Source organism: Trichomycterus rosablanca, chromosome 1, assembly GCF_030014385.1.
Source record: "Trichomycterus rosablanca isolate fTriRos1 chromosome 1, fTriRos1.hap1, whole genome shotgun sequence".
Lineage (NCBI taxonomy): Eukaryota > Metazoa > Chordata > Actinopteri > Siluriformes > Trichomycteridae > Trichomycterus > Trichomycterus rosablanca.
The window spans coordinates 82,623,848-82,638,117 of NC_085988.1; the positions used below are offsets into that span (position 1 = coordinate 82,623,848).

The 14,270-nt window shown below is 44.8% G+C and overlaps 1 protein-coding gene across 1 annotated transcript in view; it reads left to right on the forward strand.

Moving 5' to 3' along the window:
* The window catches only part of taf3 (TAF3 RNA polymerase II, TATA box binding protein (TBP)-associated facto), a 105,415-nt gene extending 91,473 nt beyond the window's left edge, over positions 1 to 13,942 (forward strand). The window contains exons 5-7 of the mRNA XM_062996776.1: positions 8,177 to 8,429; positions 10,416 to 10,522; positions 13,388 to 13,942. Of these exons, the coding sequence (XP_062852846.1) occupies positions 8,177 to 8,429; positions 10,416 to 10,522; positions 13,388 to 13,502 (475 nt within the window). The 3' untranslated portion in view covers positions 13,503 to 13,942. The remainder of the gene's footprint in view (positions 1 to 8,176; positions 8,430 to 10,415; positions 10,523 to 13,387) is intronic.
* Positions 13,943 to 14,270: the final 328 nt, after the last annotated feature.

The window sequence follows — 14,270 nt, forward strand, 5'->3', positions numbered from 1 at the left end:
TGAGAGCTTATGTGAGTGTTTGTGTGTACACGTGTGTATGTGTGTGTGAGAGCTTATGTGAGTGTTTGTGTGTACACGTGTGTATGTGTGTGTGAGAGCTTATGTGAGTGTTTGTGTGTACACGTGTGTGTGAGAGCTTATGTGAGTGTTTGTGTGTACACGTGTGTGTGAGAGCTTATGTGTGTGTGTGTACACGTGTGTGTGAGAGCTTATGTGAGTGTTTGTGTACATGTGTGCTTACGTGTGTGTGAGAGCTTATGTGAGTGTGTGTACATATGTGTGAGAGCTTATGTGAGTGTTTGTGTACATGTGTGTGCTTACGTGTGTGTGAGAGCTTATGTGAGTGTGTGTGCTTACGTGTGTGTGAGAGCTTATGTGAGTGTGTGTGCTTACGTGTGTGTGAGAGCTTATGTGAGTGTGTGTGTGTACACGTGTGTGTGAGAGCTTATGTGAGTGTTTGTGTGTACACGTGTGTGCTTACGTGTGTGTGAGAGCTTATGTGAGTGTGTGTGTGTACATGTGTGTGTGAGAGCTTATGTGAGTGTTTGTGTACATGTGTGTGCTTACGTGTGTGTGAGAGCTTATGTGAGTGTGTGTGTGTACATGTGTGTGTGAGAGCTTATGTGAGTGTTTGTGTACATGTGTGTGCTTATGTGTGTGTGAGAGCTTATGTGAGTGTGTGTGTGTACATGTGTGTTTATGTGTGTGTGAGAGCTTATGTGAGTGTTTGTGTACACGTGTGTATGTGTGTGTGAGAGCTTATGTGAGTGTGTGTGTACACGTGTGTTTATGTGTGTGTGAGAGCTTATGTGAGTGTTTGTGTGTACACGTGTGTTTATGTGTGTGTGAGAGCTTATGTGAGTGTTTGTGTGTACACGTGTGTTTATGTGTGTGTGAGAGCTTATGTGAGTGTGTGTGTACACGTGTGTGTGCTTACGTGTGTGTGAGAGCTTATGTGAGTGTTTGTGTGTACACGTGTGTTTATGTGTGTGTGAGAGCTTATGTGAGTGTGTGTGTACACGTGTGTATGTGTGTGTGAGAGCTTATGTGAGTGTGTGTGTACACGTGTGTTTATGTGTGTGTGAGAGCTTATGTGAGTGTTTGTGTACACGTGTGTTTATGTGTGTGTGAGAGCTTATGTGAGTGTGTGTGTACACGTGTGTGTGCTTACGTGTGTGTGAGAGCTTATGTGAGTGTTTGTGTGTACACGTGTGTTTATGTGTGTGTGAGAGCTTATGTGAGTGTGTGTGTACACGTGTGTTTATGTGTGTGTGAGAGCTTATGTGAGTGTGTGTGTACACGTGTGTGTGCTTACGTGTGTGTGAGAGCTTATGTGAGTGTTTGTGTGTACACGTGTGTTTGTGTGTGTGAGAGCTTATGTGAGTGTGTGTGTACACGTGTGTGTGCTTACGTGTGTGTGAGAGCTTATGTGAGTGTTTGTGTGTACACGTGTGTTTATGTGTGTGTGAGAGCTTATGTGAGTGTGTGTGTACACGTGTGTATGTGTGTGTGAGAGCTTATGTGAGTGTTTGTGTACGTGTGTGCTTACGTGTGTGTGAGAGCTTATGTGAGTGTGTGTGTACACGTGTGTTTATGTGTGTGTGAGAGCTTATGTGAGTGTGTGTGTACGTGTGTGCTTACGTGTGTGTGAGAGCTTATGTGAGTGTGTGTGTGTACATGTGTGTGTGAGAGCTTATGTGAGTGTGTGTGTGTACATGTGTGTGTGAGAGCTTATGTGAGTGTTTGTGTGTACACGTGTGTATGTGTGTGTGAGAGCTTATGTGAGTGTGTGTGTGTACATGTGTGTGTGAGAGCTTATGTGAGTGTGTGTGTACACGTGTGTGTGAGAGCTTATGTGAGTGTGTGTGTACACGTGTGTATGTGTGTGTGAGAGCTTATGTGAGTGTTTGTGTACGTGTGTGCTTACGTGTGTGTGAGATCTTATGTGAGTGTGTGTGTGTACATGTGTGTGTGAGAGCTTATGTGAGTGTGTGTGTGTACATGTGTGTGTGAGAGCTTATGTGAGTGTTTGTGTGTACACGTGTGTATGTGTGTGTGTGAGAGCTTATGTGAGTGTGTGTACACGTGTGTATGTGTGTGTGAGAGCTTATGTGAGTGTGTGTACACGTGTGTATGTGTGTGTGAGAGCTTATGTGAGTGTGTGTACACGTGTGTATGTGTGTGTATGTGTGTGTGAGAGCTTATGTGAGTGTGTGTACACGTGTGTATGTGTGTGTGAGAGCTTATGTGAGTGTGTGTACACGTGTGTATGTGTGTGTGAGAGCTTATGTGAGTGTGTGTACACGTGTGTATGTGTGTGTGAGAGCTTATGTGAGTGTGTGTGTACACGTGTGTGTGAGAGCTTATGTGAGTGTTTGTGTGTACACGTGTGTTTATGTGTGTGTGAGAGCTTATGTGAGTGTGTGTACGTGTGTGCTTACGTGTGTGTGAGAGCTTATGTGAGTGTTTGTGTGTACACGTGTGTGTGAGAGCTTATGTGAGTGTTTGTGTGTACACGTGTGTGTGAGAGCTTATGTGTGTGTGTGTACACGTGTGTGTGAGAGCTTATGTGAGTGTTTGTGTACATGTGTGCTTACGTGTGTGTGAGAGCTTATGTGAGTGTGTGTGCTTACGTGTGTGTGAGAGCTTATGTGAGTGTGTGTGCTTACGTGTGTGTGAGAGCTTATGTGAGTGTGTGTGTGTACACGTGTGTGTGAGAGCTTATGTGAGTGTTTGTGTGTACACGTGTGTGCTTACGTGTGTGTGAGAGCTTATGTGAGTGTGTGTGTGTACATGTGTGTGTGAGAGCTTATGTGAGTGTTTGTGTACGTGTGTGCTTACGTGTGTGTGAGAGCTTATGTGAGTGTGTGTGTGTACATGTGTGTGTGAGAGCTTATGTGAGTGTTTGTGTACATGTGTGTGCTTACGTGTGTGTGAGAGCTTATGTGAGTGTGTGTGTGTACATGTGTGTTTATGTGTGTGTGAGAGCTTATGTGAGTGTTTGTGTACACGTGTGTATGTGTGTGTGAGAGCTTATGTGAGTGTGTGTGTACACATGTGTTTATGTGTGTGTGAGAGCTTATGTGAGTGTGTGTGTGTACATGTGTGTGTGAGAGCTTATGTGAGTGTTTGTGTACGTGTGTGCTTACGTGTGTGTGAGAGCTTATGTGAGTGTGTGTGTGTACATGTGTGTGTGAGAGCTTATGTGAGTGTTTGTGTACATGTGTGTGCTTACATGTGTGTGAGAGCTTATGTGAGTGTGTGTGTGTACATGTGTGTGTGAGAGCTTATGTGAGTGTTTGTGTACATGTGTGTGCTTATGTGTGTGTGAGAGCTTATGTGAGTGTGTGTGTGTACATGTGTGTTTATGTGTGTGTGAGAGCTTATGTGAGTGTTTGTGTACACGTGTGTATGTGTGTGTGAGAGCTTATGTGAGTGTGTGTGTACACATGTGTTTATGTGTGTGTGAGAGCTTATGTGAGTGTGTGTGTACACGTGTGTTTATGTGTGTGTGAGAGCTTATGTGAGTGTTTGTGTGTACACGTGTGTTTATGTGTGTGTGAGAGCTTATGTGAGTGTGTGTGTACACGTGTGTGTGCTTACGTGTGTGTGAGAGCTTATGTGAGTGTTTGTGTGTACACGTGTGTTTATGTGTGTGTGAGAGCTTATGTGAGTGTGTGTGTACACGTGTGTATGTGTGTGTGAGAGCTTATGTGAGTGTGTGTGTACACGTGTGTTTATGTGTGTGTGAGAGCTTATGTGAGTGTTTGTGTACACGTGTGTTTATGTGTGTGTGAGAGCTTATGTGAGTGTGTGTGTACACGTGTGTGTGCTTACGTGTGTGTGAGAGCTTATGTGAGTGTTTGTGTGTACACGTGTGTTTATGTGTGTGTGAGAGCTTATGTGAGTGTGTGTGTACACGTGTGTATGTGTGTGTGAGAGCTTATGTGAGTGTGTGTGTACACGTGTGTTTATGTGTGTGTGAGAGCTTATGTGAGTGTGTGTGTACACGTGTGTTTATGTGTGTGTGAGAGCTTATGTGAGTGTTTGTGTGTACACGTGTGTTTATGTGTGTGTGAGAGCTTATGTGAGTGTGTGTGTACACGTGTGTTTATGTGTGTGTGAGAGCTTATGTGAGTGTGTGTGTACACGTGTGTGTGCTTACGTGTGTGTGAGAGCTTATGTGAGTGTTTGTGTGTACACGTGTGTATGTGTGTGTGAGAGCTTATGTGAGTGTGTGTGTACACGTGTGTTTATGTGTGTGTGAGAGCTTATGTGAGTGTGTGTGTACACGTGTGTGTGCTTACGTGTGTGTGAGAGCTTATGTGAGTGTTTGTGTGTACACGTGTGTTTATGTGTGTGTGAGAGCTTATGTGAGTGTGTGTGTACACGTGTGTATGTGTGTGTGAGAGCTTATGTGAGTGTGTGTGTACACGTGTGTTTATGTGTGTGTGAGAGCTTATGTGAGTGTGTGTGTACACGTGTGTGTGTGTGTGTGAGAGCTTATGTGAGTGTTTGTGTACGTGTGTGCTTACGTGTGTGTGAGAGCTTATGTGAGTGTGTGTGTACACGTGTGTTTATGTGTGTGTGAGAGCTTATGTGAGTGTGTGTGTACGTGTGTGCTTACGTGTGTGTGAGAGCTTATGTGAGTGTGTGTGTACACGTGTGTATGTGTGTGTGAGAGCTTATGTGAGTGTTTGTGTACGTGTGTGCTTACGTGTGTGTGAGAGCTTATGTGAGTGTGTGTGTACACGTGTGTTTATGTGTGTGTGAGAGCTTATGTGAGTGTGTGTGTACACGTGTGTATGTGTGTGTGAGAGCTTATGTGAGTGTTTGTGTACGTGTGTGCTTACGTGTGTGTGAGAGCTTATGTGAGTGTGTGTGTGTACATGTGTGTGTGAGAGCTTATGTGAGTGTGTGTGTGTACATGTGTGTGTGAGAGCTTATGTGAGTGTTTGTGTGTACACGTGTGTATGTGTGTGTGAGAGCTTATGTGAGTGTGTGTGTGTACATGTGTGTGTGAGAGCTTATGTGAGTGTGTGTGTACACGTGTGTGTGAGAGCTTATGTGAGTGTGTGTGTACACGTGTGTATGTGTGTGTGAGAGCTTATGTGAGTGTTTGTGTACGTGTGTGCTTACGTGTGTGTGAGATCTTATGTGAGTGTGTGTGTGTACATGTGTGTGTGAGAGCTTATGTGAGTGTGTGTGTGTACATGTGTGTGTGAGAGCTTATGTGAGTGTGTGTGTACACGTGTGTGCTTACATACTTACATTTGTCTGTGCATATGTGTGTATGTATGTGCATGAGTGGGCGCTTACGTGTGTGTGTGTGTGTGTGTGTGTGTGTGTGTGTGTGTGTGTGTGTGTGTGTGTGTGTGTGTGTGTGTGCGCGCGCATCAAAGGTTGATGCTTGCTCAGAGGTTACAATACTGCTATAGTCATCAGAAGGTCACTGCTTTAAGCCCCTGACCAAGATGTAATGAATAAATTATTTAAAGAAATGATGTGCTTCCAACTATGCAGCAACAGTTTAGGGAAGGTCCTTCCCTGTTCCAGCATGAGCGAGCTCTATAAAGACGTGAAGAAAAGCGACAGAGTCCTGACCTCAGCACCACTCAACAGCTCTGGAATGAACTGGAATATCAACTGAGGCTTTCTTGACCAACATCAATTCCCAGTCATATGAAGCTCTGTTGTTTAAATGGGCAAAAATTCCCACAGACATATTTCTAAGTCCAGTGAGAAGGCTTCACATAAGTGGCTGTTGTTGTGGCTTAAAAGGTCACATAGAGGTCACTGTATTATAATACCATTTGTTTTTTAACTGGGGCGTCCAACAAGCTCCTGGTCAGGTGTCCAGATACTTTTGGCCATATAGTGCAGGTTGGAAAAGAAATGAAATTCAGCAAATAAACAGTAATTGTTTATTATAATGAGCAAGAATGTAAACTTCACCTAGAAAATGTGTGTATTTGTTTATGCTGCATTAAAAGCCCTAACACTGGTTCCATTGATGCCCGGATGCCATCGACCTACGACCTTTAGGAGACCTGAGGTCATTTCCTGAACAGTCCACAGCTCACAGCATCTGAAGCAGGGTTGTGACGGAGGCGAGTGTGAATGAGTGAGTGTGTTTGTGCAGGCGAGTGCTCGTGTACGTTCAAGGTGTCACTCAGATAAGACATAAATAATGGCCTGTGTGTGTGTGTGTGTGTGTGTGTGTGTGTGTGTGTAATACGAGCTTGAAGTTTGACACACCGCTCTCAAGGTCAAAACCGCGCTCACCGAGGTTGCTCACACTTTCTGGCCTTGTCAATCACTTTGTTGCCCAGCAACAGCAGGGGGTGAAGCAGGACGGCGGGGTTAGAGAAGGACTTCCGTAGTTCAGGCTGGAGGTGGAGTTCTGAGACGGGTTCTCGCAGAGCGCGGTTCCGCTCGGTATCGCCACCCGTACTGGCACCACTAGGGTAACAGCTGTATCAAAAATAGGGAAATAGCGATATCATTCAAGCTTGCCCCAGTTTGGATATACTCAATGTCCCTGTGCACTGTAGTGACCTCTGCTGGCCGCAGAGCATTCTGACCTGTCAGGTACTCAGTGAAGGTTTATTTGAGGAGGCCGTTTCACATCCCATTGTTCAGTAACCCCACAAGACTAGAACTCGACGCTGTGGGCCGCCAGAGTGCCAACTTTTGTTTCTACTTCCCCATCGTAGCATTCTCATTGTAATCGTCCTATACAGTAATACTCCTGTTTACGATGTTTAGGCTTTATGGTAGTTATCGTTAACATCTAGACGCATCTGACATCATCCTACACTCCCGAGAAGAGGGCGTGTCTAAATTCTTAGATACTTTTAAAATGCTCCTGAAGAGGCGCCTTAATTCTGAGTGATAATCTGACTGAATAACGAGGGAGCGTCCCAGCGTTCAGTGCGGCACGACTTTTCAAATGTAAATAAATTTGCATTGATGTTTAATTTGTATAAAGGTGAGGGATGTAACGATACGATTTTAAACAAAATGAAATTGAAGACAAATTATGACAAAGTTTTCTTTTGTTATTTCTCTTAAAAATAAAATAATATACTTTGTGTGCTTATCTTTTATTCATCTAAATAATGAACGTCCTTTTCTTTCTGAGGTTGGTACAAACTGTGCAAAACAATGCTGCACATTTCCCTCTGTGTAAAAAAAAACTGAAATGAAATAAATCCCACATTATATTTAAGCAATAGAACACGAGAGGTCGTGTGTTATCGAATAAAAAAATAGAATTTAGTTATTTATTATAGTTATTGTGTTATTTGTATATGTTAATCTGCACACTTCCGTTCATTGTGCAGTTAAAAAAAGAAACGGCTGCTTTGTAGGATGTGCATCGGCATCAAACAGTTTCAGAGTCTGGCCAAACGGGCTGCAGGTCGAATTTCTGGATGTGTGTGAGCACAAATAGGCCCACAAAACAACCGGCGGCTTGTGTGCATGAAGCTCGTCGTTACTGGCGATGCGTCAGCGTTCTCAACCAATCAGATTGTAAGTTCGGAACTAACTGTTGTATAAAAATAAATGAATAATACAAATAAAGAAAGTATCCTTACATAAATACATTTGGCTGGAAAATTCCGAACCTGGCAACCCTGTAGTGACGTCAACCAGGCGAGGTGAATAGCGCCAGCGCCCTCTGCTGTTGAAAGTGAATATTGATTCATTTTACATGTAAAACGATTTGAATCGTTACACGTGTGAATCGATTTTTAACTGTCTTGTGGTGCATCGTTACATCCCTAGTAAAGGTGCACCAGTGTCGTTTATTTGTGAATTCGGGCTCGTCAGGGGCAGTTTAACCGTTTTTCGGTACACGGAGGGAGACGTTAGCTGGCGTGCTAGCGGGTTGTGCCGCCTCAGCCCGTCGGTTTGAATGGCCTGAGGCTAACTGTGTTAGCTTAGTAAGTTAAAACTGCAGTGGCGTAATCTCTGTATAAGTAGAGCGTCTAAATAATCTGCCTTGTGGGTTCCATGTCTTAGGCAGCTGATCAGGTAGGCAGTAGGCAGCAAGGCAGCTCACTAGGTTTTCAGACAGACTTTCTGAAGTGATGTTAGTGGGCTAAAAAATTAACGCTCTCTCTTTTGTTCTCTCTCTCTCTCTCTCTCTCTCTCTCGCTCTCTCTCGCAGTGTCATCAGTAAGGTCTCAGATTTGGAAGCCACCCCTCCTCCTTCTCGGACTCCCGTGCCCCGCTCGGGTCCAGGTGCGCGGATGCGCTCTCCTCCTGTCGTCGTTCCCCCCACTCCACCTCCCGTTGCCCCTATACCTCACCCGCCACCTGTGGTGCTGCCACCCCCTCCGCCCCCGGTGCTTCAGCCCCCAGCCAACCAGGGCAAGGCCCGCGGCTGCAGCGTCGTCACGGAGACCGTCAGTGCTTACGTGGTAAGTCTGTTATTCCCTTTGCCCTAAACACGATGAACACGTTTAATCAGGTGCACACTGCAGGTATACCACTACTGACTGTAGCACTTCTGTTTTTTTATGCGCAGTGTTCCACCACCTAAATAATATCTTAGTACTGAAGCTGTGATGCTTTCTGTCTGTTGATAGACAGTGTAGAACGGCCAGCGTGCACCGACACGCACCTACAGGGGTGTGAAAAAAGTTATTACCCCCTCCTTACATATCTGACACAACACAACCTGAAACGAAGCAAACTGTTTTGCAAATGGCAGCTTAGCACAGAGGCTTCTCATACCTAGCAGTGATGTGCTCCGTGCAACGAGGGATCTTCAATAAGTTTCCTCACTTGTATATTTTGGTTATAAGCGGTGAGGGTGTGGTAGGAGGAGAAGTAATCGGTCGTGTCTGAGAGACCGAGAGAAGCTTATAGTCCGGATTTAGCTCCATCTGATTTACTCCTTTTTGGACTCTCAAAGAAGCTTTAAGGGGAAGAAGATTTTCATGTGATGATGATGTGAAAGCAGCGCTGCATCAGTGGCTACGAGCTCAACCTAATAGACAGACAGACAGACAGACAGACCCAAGAAGGATGGGCCCTGCTGAGTCTGGTTCCTCTCAAGGTTTCTTCCTGTAATTTTCAGGGAGTTTTTCCTTGCCACAGTCGCCCTCGGCTTGCTCAACAGGGGTTTTTGTATCTGTTGGTCCTGGATTTTGTAAAGTTGCTTTGAGACAATGTATATTGTAAAAAGCGCTGTATAAATAAAGTTGACTTGACAGACAGACAGACAGACAGACAGACAGATAGACAGATCTATAGATAGATAGACAGACAGACAGACAGACAGACAGAGAGAGAGAGAGATAGATAGACAGACAGACAGACAGATAAATAGATCTATAGATAGACAGACCGATAGATAGATAGATACAGACAGATAGATAGACAGATAGACAGACAGACAGACAGACAGACAGATAGATAGATAGATAGATAGATAAATAGAGACAGATAGATAGATACAGACAGATAGATAGACAGACAGATAGACAGATCAACAGACAGACAGACAGATAAATAGATCTATAGATAGACAGACCGATAGATAGATAGATACAGACAGATAGACAGATTGACAGACAGACAGACAGACAGACAGACAGATAAATAGAGACAGATAGATAGATTAACAGACTGACCGACCGACCGACAGACAGATAGATCTATAAGACAGATAGATAAACAGACAGACAGACAGATAAAAAGACAGACAAATAGACACAGATAGATATATAGATTAGACAGCTATATGAACAGACAGACAGATATATAGATTAGACAGATAGATAGACAGACAGTCTCCTTGTGTCTGTGTGCCTTGCGGCCATTGAAAAGCTGGGATAGGCTCAAGCACCCTAACCCTAACCTCCCCCCACCCCGCGACCATAATTGGATAAGCAGATAACAAAATGAATGAATGTCCACAGTTTTCCGCAAAAGTGAAAATCATCTTCCGATTTCTATCAGCTAGTAAAAACAGGTTCTGTACTTCTGTACTTCTGTCATATAAATATCAGATGTAAAGCAAACCCTTGAAAAGCTAAAGCAGGGGATGCCTGTAGTTTGTAAAGGGTGCAGTCAAACTAGCCCTGTTTATATGGGCCCAGAGAAGTCCTCAGCTGTAGTAAATCCTATTTACTAACAAGGATTTAGAGGTGTACCTCGTATGCCAGTATCTGGAAAATAGTGGCTTACACATGCTTCCTCCGACTGACCTACACTTGCTAATGTGGTCGACCTCCTTGTAATCACTCTCACCAAAAACAGATTCCCAGTTATGCTCTCTAGGACTACCAGCCAAGACGAGCCTCATTTAAAAGGAAAGCATTGCACAGCAGTGCACCCGTGTCTCTTAAACCTTTACGTTTTGGAAATGTTCATGATGGGCTTTGTCATGTGACCCGCAGATTCGGGACGAGTGGGGTAACCAGATCTGGATCTGTCCCGGTTGTAATAAACCCGACGATGGAAGTCCCATGATCGGCTGTGACGAGTGTGACGACTGGTACCACTGGTAAGTATCACATAAACTGGAAATAAATCAATATTGTCTGTGTTCTTTAATTCTAGCTACATTTCACTATACTGCCAAAAGTATTCACTCACCCGTCCAAATCATTGAATTCAGGTGTTCCAATCACTTCCATGTTCACAGGTGTATAAAACCGAGCACCTCGGCATGCAGACTGCTTCTACACACATCAGTGAAAGAACGGGTCGCTCTCAGGAGCTCGGTGAATTCCAGCGTGGTACCGTGATGCCACCTGTGCAACAAGTCCAGTCGTGAAATGTCCTCACTACTAAATATTCCACAGTCGACTGTCAGTGCTATTATAATAAAGTGGAAGCGATTGGGAACGACAGCGACTCAACCACAAAGTGGTACCACGTAAAATGACAGAGCGGGTCAGCGGACGCTGAGGAACATAGTGCGCAGAGGTCACCAACTTTCTGCAGAGTCCATCACTACAGACCTCCAAACTTCATGTGGCCTTCAGATGAGCTGAAGAACAGTGTGTAGATCTTCATGGAACGGGTTCCCGTGGCCGAGCAGCTGCATCCGAGCCTTATATCACCGAGCGCGATGCAAAGCGTCGGATGCAGTGGTGTAAAGCACGCCGCCACTGGACTCTAGAGCAGTGCAGACGTGTTCTCTGGAGTGACGGATCACGCTTCTCCGTTTGCCGATCCGATGGACGAGTCTGGGTTTGGCGGTTGCCAGGAGAACGGTACTCGTCTGACTGTATTGTGCCGAGTGTAGAGTGTGGTGGAGGGGGATTATGGTGTGGGGGTGTTTTTCAGGAGTTGGGCTCGGCCCCTTAGTTCCAGTGAGAGGAACTCTTAATGCTTCAGCGTACCAAGAGATTTTGGTCAATTTCATGCTCCCGACTTTGAGGGAACAGTTTGGGGATGGTCCCTTCCTGTTCCAACATGACTGCGCACCAGTGCACAAAGCACAAGGTCCATAAAGACGTGGATGAGCCAGTTTGGTGTGGAAGAACTTGACTGGCCTGCACAGAGTCCTGACCTCAACCCGATAGAACACCTTTGGGATGAATTAGAGCGGAGACTGTGAGCCAGGCCTTCTCGTCCAACATCAGTGTCTGACCTCACTAATGCGCTTCTGGAAGAACGGTCAAAAATTCCCATAAACACACTCCTAAACCTTGTGGAAAGCCTTCCCAGAAGAGTTGAAGCTGTTATAGCTGCAAAGGGTGGGACCACATCATATTAAACCCTATGGATTAAGAATGGGAGTCACTCAAGTTCATATGTGTGTGAAGGCAGACGAGCGAATACTTTTGGCAATATGGTGTATGTGACCAAAAGTATGTGGACAGCTCTTTTAATTGCATCTTATCAGATCTTTAGTGTATATTGACTTTGTTTCTATCGACTGAATCCTTTCCTTGTGGAGTTTGTCTGTGTGGGTTTCCTACGGGAGCTCCAGTTTCCTCCCACAGTCATGTAAATGTGACCAAAGTGTGTAAAACATGACGTTGAAATCATAATACATAAATACTTACAGACCAACAGTACTGTGACAGTATATTGCATAAGCGTTTGAGGGTTAAGAGCCTTGCTCAAGGGTCCAACAGTGGCAACCTGACAGTGGTGGGGCTTGAACCACTCACTGACTGTCTTAACCGCTTATCCAGTTAGGGTCGCTGGGGGGTGCTGGAGCCTATCCCAGCTTTTCAATGGGCGCAAGGCACACAGTAACACCCTGGACGGGGCGCCAGTCCATCGCAGGTTGGGCAGACACACACACACACATTCACCTATAGGGCAATTTAGTGTCTCCAATAAACCTCATGTTTTTGGACTGTGGGAGGAAACCGGAGCTCCCGGAGGAAACCCACACAGACACGGGGAGAACATGCGAACTCCGCACAGAAAGGACCCGGACCGCCCCGCCTGGGGATCGAACCCAGGACCTCCTCGCTGTGAGGCGACAGTGCTACCCACCGAGCCACCGTGCCCACTAGGCGACAACTGTTTATTTCTCTGCACGTTTACAAAACTGTGTCTCAGCTCCATTTTTACCGCAGAAGCACAAGCAATTCTAATGGCTATAACATATTTCCAGAGATCAAGTCACCAGAAAGCCACCATATGCACAGATTCAAAGTCCTGCATTCAAGCCATCAAATCACTAAATATTGACCATCTTCGAAGAAATACTGCATAAACTGAAAGCACTGGAAGAATCAAATAAAATTCTGAGGTTTTGTTGGATACCAGGCCACGAGGGTATAAGGGGAAATATATCATAGCCAAAAGAGCAGCAGAACAACCAGTCACACCAATATACATACCACCAACAGACTTAAGACCCCTCATAAGGAGTTATATACAAGAAAAATGGCAAGAGGACTGGGATTTACAAGAAAATAACAAACTCGGGGAAATCCAACAAAGCGTACAACCAAACAAAATGACCTATACTCAGAAGAGGGAGGACCAAGTAGCCCTCACACGATGCAGAATAGGACACTCAAACCTTACACACGGACACCTACTAAAAGGAGAACAGACCCCAAAGTGCTCTCATTGCTCAATTACTTTAACAATTAAACATATTCTATGTGAATGCGAGTTGTTTTTACCCAGGACAGAAATCTATACCTAATTGGATCAGATATAAAAGAAATTTTTAGAAAAACGGCTCCTTCTAAGATTTAAAAATTTCTGAAAAGCATAAAACTAAAACGTCTCTTGTAATCTCAACCTCTTTAAACATCTTTCGCGTAGTTAAAGTGTTCTGAAAAACATACAAATGGCACGCCATAGAGGTGGCTCTAAATACAGAGCTTATAATGCCGATAAAACACAACACAACAACAAAACTGTGTCTCTCTCTCTCTCTCTCTCTCAGGCCTTGTGTGGGGATCATAGCCGCCCCTCCGGAGGATCAGTCCTGGTACTGTGTCAAGTGTTCTGGCAAGAAGAAAGACAAGAAAACAAAGAAGAGGAAACGTAAAGCGCACTGATGATCCTCCTACCGTTCGGCTCCAGCTCTCTCTCTCTCTCAGTCTGGACCTCTCTCTCTCTCTCTCTCTCTCTCTCTCCCTCTCTCCTTTTTAATCCGAGTCTCTCCGGTCATTTAAGTATTTTTTAAAAGGAAAAAAAGACGATATGTTGTTTTTTTTATGTGGATGATTCTATGATATGTCTATACGATGTGTGTACAGAAGCCAGCCACTGTTCAGTCACTGAGAGAGTGTGTGTGTGTGTGTGTGTATGAGAGGCTTTACATCTTCATGGATGGGTTTTTCAGACGTGTCCTGACCCGTCACCGTCACCTCACCTAAAAAAAGAAAAGAGAATTGATTCTGTACGCTGGTCCGCCTTTTTAATAATATTCTGATTTACTCTGACTGAAAGTGCAGTTTCCTTTTATTGTGCATTCGATTAAAAGCTGTTTTTTCCACTTCGCTTGGTCAGTGATTTTGGGTCATTGGGTCGCGGTGGGTCCGAATCATTGGGCTGGACTGGTAGCCAGTCTGTTACAGGGCAAAAAACAACACACACACACACACACACACAAACATACACACAGGACAATTTCTAGTAGCTCCACTTGGTCTGACTGCATGTCTGGGACAAAACCGGAGCACCCAGAGGAAACCCAAGCAGACACGAGGAGAACATGCAAACTTCACACAGGGAATCGAACCCAAGCCCTTCTTGCTGTGAGGCAACAGCACTACCCACTGCGCCACCACGCCGCTTTTCTTAATCACAGTGGTTTGTTCTTA